The sequence below is a fragment of the Rhipicephalus microplus genome, chromosome 3 (assembly GCF_043290135.1).
Source record: "Rhipicephalus microplus isolate Deutch F79 chromosome 3, USDA_Rmic, whole genome shotgun sequence".
NCBI classification, from domain to species: Eukaryota; Metazoa; Arthropoda; class Arachnida; order Ixodida; family Ixodidae; genus Rhipicephalus; species Rhipicephalus microplus.
The window spans coordinates 219,174,057-219,183,386 of NC_134702.1; the positions used below are offsets into that span (position 1 = coordinate 219,174,057).

At 45.4% G+C, this 9,330-nt stretch overlaps 1 protein-coding gene across 1 annotated transcript in view; it reads right to left on the reverse strand.

The window, feature by feature from the left end:
* LOC142803138 (uncharacterized) overlaps positions 1-8,340 on the reverse strand; it is a 53,617-nt gene extending 45,277 nt beyond the window's left edge. The window contains exons 1-2 of the mRNA XM_075888240.1: positions 8,313-8,340; positions 7,671-7,736 (exon numbers count right to left, since the gene is read on the reverse strand). Of these exons, the coding sequence (XP_075744355.1) occupies positions 7,671-7,736; positions 8,313-8,340 (94 nt within the window). The remainder of the gene's footprint in view (positions 1-7,670; positions 7,737-8,312) is intronic.
* Positions 8,341-9,330: the final 990 nt, after the last annotated feature.

Consider the following 9,330-nt stretch of genomic DNA (forward strand, 5'->3'; position numbering starts at 1 on the left):
TGGGAATGTTGTTCATGCTTCCCACAGCCTGCATTCCGTTGCCAGTTCTCTTCGAACTTACGGGCCGCCAAAAAAGTACTGTCCGGGCTTCCCTTCTCGGGGATCTCTTTATTGTTAGTGGGGGAACTACTTCATAATCGCCGAGCGTGATCCCTGTCTCTTTAGGATTCACCCTCAACAACACCGTGAACCTGTGGCTTATCATCGCGCGACTCCGTGGCATGGTGAATGCCTTAAAAGCGTCACACTCTGCGCTTCCTGCCATCCTGCCGGCATTGAGCATGGCCGACTCCACGCTCGATGTAGCATCCTCACATACCCTGAAGGCCAGCCCAACCGAGCAACTCAGAGAGCACCGAGATGCCCTTATGAAGCTTTCAGACCAGCTGGGCAGCTTCTCGTTGGCGCTCTCTGAATTTTCACCTGCCGTTATATCATAGAAAGGCGTCGCCCAAACACCAGAGTTTCACGGCTTAGAGAGTGACGCTGACGACCGGGTGGTGACCGTCAACGCGATACTAACACGCGAAGCCTGGATGGATACTCAGAAATGGTCCGTGGCAGTAGACCGTCTTCGGGTAGGTGCAGTGGCATCGCACCGGTATGAATGCTTGAGGCAGCAGTCATTGGCGCAGTGGAGCTCTAAAATCATTGCGGCTTTTGGTCCGATTTCCTGTGCTTCCTGCCTGTGCAACTCGACCTCCCCTTAAGATAAAGCCCAGGAAGAGCCCAATCGGAAACTAATTAGCCCATTGTTTCGTATTAGTACCAATCCAAAAGATTAAACTCAGGCAACTACCATCTTGCCACCCACCGTGGCCAAGGTCAACAGCACCATCACGACAGGGTAACTGTGCCTTTTACAGACATTTCCACTGTCGAGGAGCAGCAGCCCGATGGTGCACTTGTGTCCGGTGGGTCCATCACGGCAAGCTTTGCGAAACGTCCTGCGACAGACCCCAACGAACGCCATCCGGCGGACGTAGAGTCGTCAGTCCATCCGGTAGAGGCTGAGGCGCCAGCTTCCATATTACTGGACGTTATACTACGTCATAAAACGCGCGCGCCTGTGGATTTCCCTATGTCCATCAGTGACCTGACGGATGTGGATCTGCGTGTGACACATTCATTAGCCGAACGTAAGAGCCTTTATGACTTGCTCAGAGAAGACTTTTCAGAATACACGAAGGTCTGTGAGATTTTTGGCGTCAACGTTATCGAACCAGTTTGTTTGGAGCCTGAGTGTTCTGTTGCAACAGCATCCGACAATGTTCTCCCGCCTTTGCGCAGTGACGTTTCAAGAATTGCTGATTGGAGAACTTTAAAGAGACCACCAGTGAAAACTCTACACAAGCACCAGCCACGTCGAAGGTCAGTGCGACTTCACTCTACACTGACGCAGAAGTCGTGTAGGACGCCCAGGCATACCTCAACCCACTGTGAAAGGCACCGGCGCCGCTTATGCTGCTTCATGTTGCCTTGCCGAATCTACCAGTTCCTGCCCTATCTTTCAAAATGGGGCGAGACAAAGACAAGAAGGCAAGAGTTCCACGGTCAACGTGCGGCCATATCGATCCAATCCGCACCACCCGCCATAGCCATAAAAACTGTAATCAGAATTCTTTGTCGAAGGGGTTTACCTATCAAGTAATGTATTTTCGATTTACAGCCAATCGAAAATCGAGCCAATTTTGGTGTTGTTTGAAGACGTTCTAAGCATCTGCGAAACTTTCATGTTGTCCTTCGCACGGTGGCAGAATAGCAACATCAAGTTCCAATACAAAAAGCTCAAAACTCTATGGGTCATGACCTGAGTGCGCGAGTTACAAACAAAGTTGGAAGACTCTTTTCCGTTATGTTTGTTTGTGGCGGTTATCATGAACATTACTGAACCTTAGGTTGTCAAATGATTTGAATGATTTTTCAGACTCGTCAGGTTATACAGGTGATTCTTGCGGTCCTACTTCGTTGACTGCACTCGCTTTTTTGTGTGAGAAAAAAGTCACGCTTAAAAATGGCTAACGATGATGTAATGTAGAGGGTCAAGAAAGCACCGCAGCTTTTTGCGTGGTTTCACAAGTACAAGTCATTGAATAACTTTGGCAATGCAATACTGCACGCTGTAATTCATGTTTGTTCCAGTCAGTAAACGCTTCAGTAAGAATTGCTCGCCTTATCGGGCCTAATATCTCGCTCTCTTTCGTGCGTCCACCTCAAATATGCTGACACCACTGAAAAAAAGCATTTAAACGAGGTAGAGACACGTATACGAACTTATCAAACAAAAATGGAGTGTTGTGCCTTCAGTACCGCCTTGCTACGTCAATATTGTTGAAGCACGTGGTCATGCAAAAGATTGCCTATAATTTATTTACGAGAAGCTCATAAAATTATCCCGCGAAGGCCTAAAGTGATGAATTAAGTTTTGTGACGGCTCCAAAACGACCACTAAAATATAAACCAACTGGCTCAAAAAATGGCATGCTTCAAAAGCGGACACTTTCTAAATTTGTTGCCGGTGACTAAATCAGCCAATTTCAATTAGGGTCGGACTGTCGAAACGTATTTTGCTATAATTTCAGCCCACAGTACAACTGCATAGAGGACAAAGAAGTGATATTTTCGGACGGGATACTTGTGGGAGCAAAGGGGAAAGCCAATGGTCTGAAGAGATACACAGGAATGGTGTTAGCTATTTGCATAGGTGACGGCTTGGCACGTAACTGATGGTGAAACATGCAGTGATTTCGGCACATGTATTTCTGCGCCGGTAATGCCGGATGCCTGATTTCTCAACTCACGAGACGCATAACAATGTCGCCTTACGTTTTCCAAAATATCTGTCTTCACCTGCTGAGAATACCCGGGAAATATCTAGGCCAATCCTCATCTGCTAAGACATTCCTTCCACAATCGAATAAATGGTTAATTAACTAGTTTGTATTTTTGGTAGCATTGAAATAACTGTTGTAGGACACATTTGTGCTCTTAGCATAGCTATATAAACAGCTGTGCGATCACGGTCATTGGGAATGAGCAAAAAGGATGTGTTTTCTCAAGTCCATCCTCTTCACCTTCCCTGCCACCACGTGTACACACACACGTGCACGCACACCCTGTCACACACACGAACGCGCACGAACCCATACACATACACGCACACACGCACGCACTCCCACACGCTTGTATGTCGCTGCACTCACCACTGCCCGCCGCCGTAGTCAACAGGAAGAAAATAAGAGAGATTATGCCGAGGTACAACAGGCAGCTCAGGCACGCAGCGGCAACACCAGATCCTTTCGAATCACTGCAACGTATGACGAAGTGTGAGATAATTATTGCACCGTACTGACTACATGCTAACTTTGCCACTTGGTGAGAGCTTTTGTTGACACCAATGAAACCATCTAGGTGTTCTATTACCTGCCCACAAACTGGTGATTAGCGTCAAAACACCACGCACACAACCCGGCGTGTGACACCACGACATATAGACGAACGTCAGAGAAAGTCGCGTCATTGTGAGAAGTACGCAATAGCAATGAAAAGAAAACCCAGAAGCGATTTGTAATTTTACACTTGCACTAAATGTAACATCAGTACTTCGAAGCTTTAGGAATGTGCGCAGCATGAGCATCCCGCTATTTCCGTTCTTCAAGTTGCAACATTTCCGTTTACCAAATAGTCGATGACGTCTTGAGGCATGCTTGTGGTGCTTTCTCAGCATGACTAAAATCTTGTTAGGAAAATTATCAAACTCAGTATGCGACTTCAGCTCAACCATTTGTCACGATTTATTGATTCAGTAATTGTTGTGGTAGTCTAGATGCTGCATTCCATCTGCACAGGGGTCTGTCATGTTGTCTCCTCCTCCAGATGTAGCCGTGAAGGCAGTGCAGAAGTTCTCATAGGTGGCGCAGTCATGCGTTTAAGAATAAGCCCGTACATTTTTGCAAAGTAGCAACATTCTCCTTCTCCGCTTGCGTTTTTCCTCAATCTTCTCTCCTTCACACTCGCATATTGAACGTGGCGCCACTTGCCTTGCTCCTGCGTAGTAGGCGCCCTTTCACAAAGACAGCGCTTGCTCGGCACGCAGAAAACTGAGAGCATTCGCGACAGCTGTGTAAATCATCGTAAAATTATCTTAACAAGTGTAGCATTAGCCCATATCAGCTGTGTTTAGTGCCACGTGCAACGCAGACCTGTGATGAGGCCTTGATCGACTCCCTCGGCATCGCAGTGACCAGTTGTTAACTTTGTGCGCACCACCCTTAGTTTGTACGTTCGCAAAAGTAAAATTCTGATCGTTAGAGAGAACCCTGGATTTCTTTCTTGGCCCATCGTTAAGCACGTCTATGAATTAGCTTTACACTGTAAAAATATCGCTCAAACGATCGTGTGAGGCTGTAATGGCTAAGCTTTCTGTTAGGTGGCGCAATAGCACCCGAAAGGACAGTGTGACTGTCTTTCCTTACTCAGCATGTGGATGGTACACGCATCATCGTATATAGGGTACAAAATATGTTCAGAGAGCATTCGCGGTGATTGTCATGCAGTGAAAGCAACAGCTTGTGTTGACCCTGTCGACGCGAGACGGCGATGCCGCCAACGGCAAATTCTTGCGCTTGATGAGAATTCTAAGGCCTTATTAAAGTGTTACGAGGTGCACAGTTGATACATTCGAACAGCTGTGGTTGTTTCGTGAAGTTGCCAAACACACCATTGATATTTTGGAAGTACGCCTTGTGAACGTACCTCCTATACGAACTATATTGCCTAAAAAATGAGCTAGCTTATGAATGAACTAATGGCCACCATACGTGATTACTTCGTGAGAGCTCCGCTCGTGCATATAAATCTTCACACAAAATAGCAAATAAACCATTACGCGAAACGACACGTATGTGTGATGCTTCTGAACGATGCACGCATCCAAATACTCGAAGGCACGCACGGTTTGCGTAGCTGCCCTCGCATCGTGAGTTCTCTGGATGAACGGTCAAGGTAAAAGAGTCACAGAGAGCAATTGGCTTCCAAATATACACGATCACGCAACAAAAACTAACGGAGAGTATCAATCAAAATGTGAGTTACTGCACTCTAGTTATGTCTATTCAAAACAGCGATTCGAAAGGTCTAAAGTTTCGTAATCACAATTTCGGGCATCTTTCCGCGTACAATTCTAGCGTACAAACCAGTAATGTCGTCTTAAACCAGTCGGCGTATAACAACAAGCAGAAAACATAAGCCAGTATTGTTGACACAATGAACAGACCCCGTAGAAGCGGTAATAAAACCTCAATGAAAGATCGCGACGTCCCCCAATAATAACTGTGACTTGTTTATGGTGTTTAAGCAAGCATTGAATTTAGCAGATATTGAACCACACTCATAATGAGAGACGCGCAAATTACTTCACGAAGTGGATTCTAAAATGACGGCCTGAAGTTCTCACTTCCGATCACATGTAAACATGTTTTTTGTCGCAACACGTTGGGCGTAATCGGTGGTATCATAAAGACGTTTCGGTCATGACTAGACTTGTGCCGGCAGTAGAAGGCACAACAATCAGCCACGATAAGGAGCAGAGTCATCATTTTTCGATAAAAAGTATTTCACAGCACGGCGTGTACACGGATGAACAAGTTCATATCCGTCAAACAGATGCGCTTTGCCCCAAGGAGTCCGCGCTTCAAGAGCAAAGAGCGTAGCCACGAGCGACTGTAAACAAACGAACAGTGCGAGCGGTCCCACGTGACCGCATCTGGCCAATACCGACCCGGCGCCGGTCTCGGAGAGGTCACAGGAGGAAGAAAAGACAGGATGTGCGTGAATAACCACATACGTCGCTACTTTGCAAAGTTCTAGGGGCTTCACTTGTGAAGGCGATGGCACCCTTCTTCACCGGGCGCGGGTGTCAGCCCATGTTTCCATGTTATTCATTCATTATTTCTATAAATCGCATCCTTTAGATCTTGCTAATTTATTTTAGCCTAGTTTGGAGTTTGATAGCCATATTTTGGGACCACAGTAACCACTAGATTGCAAGGCTGATGACGTCACCTGAGCTTTAGAGACGGACAAGCTGGACCCCTAGAGTGGTTTGCACTCACATGACAGTGAGTGCAACCACTCTAGGGGTGGCCTTCTACATTCTAGGGGTGGCCTTCTACAAAACGCCTTCTACATCAGATGACTCTGGCCTGGCAGTAGTCTTGCGGAATCGTATGATGTTATAATGACTGGAGGGTCCAGGATAGTTGAGAGTGTAACGTCTCTTTTGTATCCCGGTACCCTCTGAACTGGCTGCGATGCTTTCGGTAGCACCTTGCAGTACAAGTTGTGGCGCAGAAGGTCTGCGCTCGCATATCTTTAAGGGTTAACTGAGAAAAAAGGCTTCTGTTTAAAGGGGATTCGAGAAGAAGCGTCAGTTCTTTTTCAGAGAACTGCCAAATAAGTAACATGGCATTACGCGCTATTATGCGTGAGGGAACAGCAAGGTATAAGCGAAACGCTTAAAACTGGTGCAAGGTTCAACTTACTCGGATTCATAAGGAGCTGAAACAGAAGTATTACCATTTTGCCACAGCGCTGCTTGCTTGTTATCAAAATGAAACACAGTGTAAGCACCAATATTATAATTCAGTCGTTTTTCCAAACGTAAAAGTGTATTTATAAGTATGTAAATAAGCTTTCAAGCATGGAAAGCTGAAAGTTTGCTATACCATGCATTCAACTAAAACAGAAATGGCAACACGCTATCCCTGTGAGACGGTAACATTAAAACGTATACGCATAAACTGAAAACGGCTATGTTGAACTCAAGTAAATTTTATTTATTTTACAAAATGAAGAAAACTTGGGCCCTAAGGGTAAATGCCCATCAAGGCCTTTCATTGATAGTTATCTATCAAACACACAAATAAAAAAAGATATCGCTGTAGGTGCAAGACCATGCAGGTAAACTAGAAAGTGTCAAAACGTATCGGGACTACACGACAATGAACCACAGTTTGTTTATTTTGCGCAACTGTTCGAGTGGTATTGTGTATTAGCGCTGTTTACAAGTGTAATTTTAAGCAATACTACCGTTCGGCGTCACAATGACTATCACTGCATCACAATGAATACTATCACTCATCACAATGAGGACACACACATGCCTTGTTTTAGTGGCACTACCATTGAAGCAGACATCACAACAAATTTGCATAGAGATGGAGGAAGCCTTTAGGATTGAAATGAAAGACAGAAAGCTGTATTAGCCACTCTGCAGTAACTTGCTAGAGAAAGCAATTTCGCTTTTGTTATCTGATCATCCTATCCTAATATGTGCTATGTGTGTTTTTAATGAGTTTTTTCGACCAGATCACGCAGATATGAGTGTTGTAGTGTTTAAGTTCACTCTACTGTGTATTTCTCCGCGTAGTCTCTATGTTCTTGCACAAATACTGGTAAATTGTGACAATACTTTACCCATTTGGCAATAAAATTGTCCTTCTGAAGCATTTTTTGCCCTAAACACCTTTACGTCTTGAAGAAGCATTATTGCCGGTGGAATGCAGATTTATGCAAACTCACTCAAATAAGGCCCCTTAAACTATTTACGTTTATTGTACCAATAAATAAGATAAAATAATTCAGTGATTAACGTCACAAAATACGTTTACTTGCAACTTCAGCTTCAGGAACTTCTTCAGCAAAGAATTCACTCGACTCGAGGAGATATGGGTCGTCTGAAATAAAAGACCAATCTCGATTAGCACAATTCTGGTTCGTCTTTTTTGTGGATCCTTGCAGCAGCAATGAAAGTTTGCTGGGCCTCGTAAAACAAAGCTCCACCAGTGAAGAAGAGAACGAACGCAAGCATCCAAGGTAATAATACGTTAGTTCTAAAAGCTCTACACGGTTAATTCAAAAGCAGATTTGCATTATGAACGATGAGGAAATTCATGGTAGAACTCTGTCATATAAGCTTAATGATATTATTATTATTATTATTCTAGCAATAATGATAATATTACTAAAGAGAAGGTTCCTTTTTGTCCAGCGGCCATGCTTCAACATTACTGAGCTTCGGTGCTAGACGTGTATCGAATAGCTCGTGTACTCGCGGAGATCCCACGATAATAGACCTTTTTTCAAGCAATCTCACAACGCCCCGCGGGCGCGCGGATCGCAATGGAAAAAGTTGGTACGCCAAGAAAACCGGCCGTTCTTTCCTGCTGCTCACTGGCGCCGTGCGAGCACAAAACGAAGGAAACTTGCGGCCACCTGTTAGATAGAGTCCTAACCTACCTGCATGTACGTACCTGCATACGTGTGGTCGAAACACGCCATCGTGAAGAATGTGAGCTGGAACACTGAATTCATACTTATCAAACAATTAGCACATATTTTGAGATTGTGGTCTGCACCATGGGTCATTATAGGTGATTTTAATGCGCACCAGCACGCATGGGAAAGTATGTCGACGAATGAAAGAGGACGCAGGTTAGAAAACATTGCCTGCGACTATAGCCTTACTGTCCTGAACGACGGTAGGCCCACTTTTCATCGAGGGGTAGAATACGACAGCTGTATCGACCTTGCTTTTGTCTCAAACTCCCTCGCGAGATACGTCAAGTGGTTTCCAGATATTGAGACACGAGGAAGTGATCACATGCGATCTACTTTAACATCAAAGGCTTGTCTAGTTGTGGTCCACAGACGACCATTCGAGCAGTCCAATGAACCAACTTCAAATCTGACATGGAAGATGCTTGCAGCGATGGCCTAAGATCTGGATTAGAGCAAACAATCAAGAGCACATTGCAAAACGCCACTCGCACGGTGACAATATCTTCCACACGAAACGACTTTGACATAGAGATGGAGCGACTCCGAGCACTTCGACGCCGGGCGGAGTGTCGGTATCAGCGTACGAAATCAATTCATGATCTTAGGGCAGCCAGTAGAATTCAAAAGAAGATTTGGCGTCACATGGATAGATTAGCGTCGGAACGATGGACAACGTTTTGCCAGTCACTAGACCCTCGCAAGCCACTCTCACGTATTTGGAAAACGGTGCAAGGTCTGCGTCATTCTACGGAACAGCGTTTTTCATTCAAAACGCTCGCGCTATTTCAAAGGAGGCAAGACATCGATGTCGCTGAAGATCGCAGAAGATTTCTGTGCGCAGAATATCAGCCGAGCCACTCATCCAGATTCCAGAGTGAGAGGTGACGTCCCCCGTTCCCATGACTGCCACATGGACCTCCTTTTTACAATGGAGGAGCTCGAGGCGGTGCTAGCTCTCTGCAGGCGTTCAACTTCTCCGGGCCCAGACGG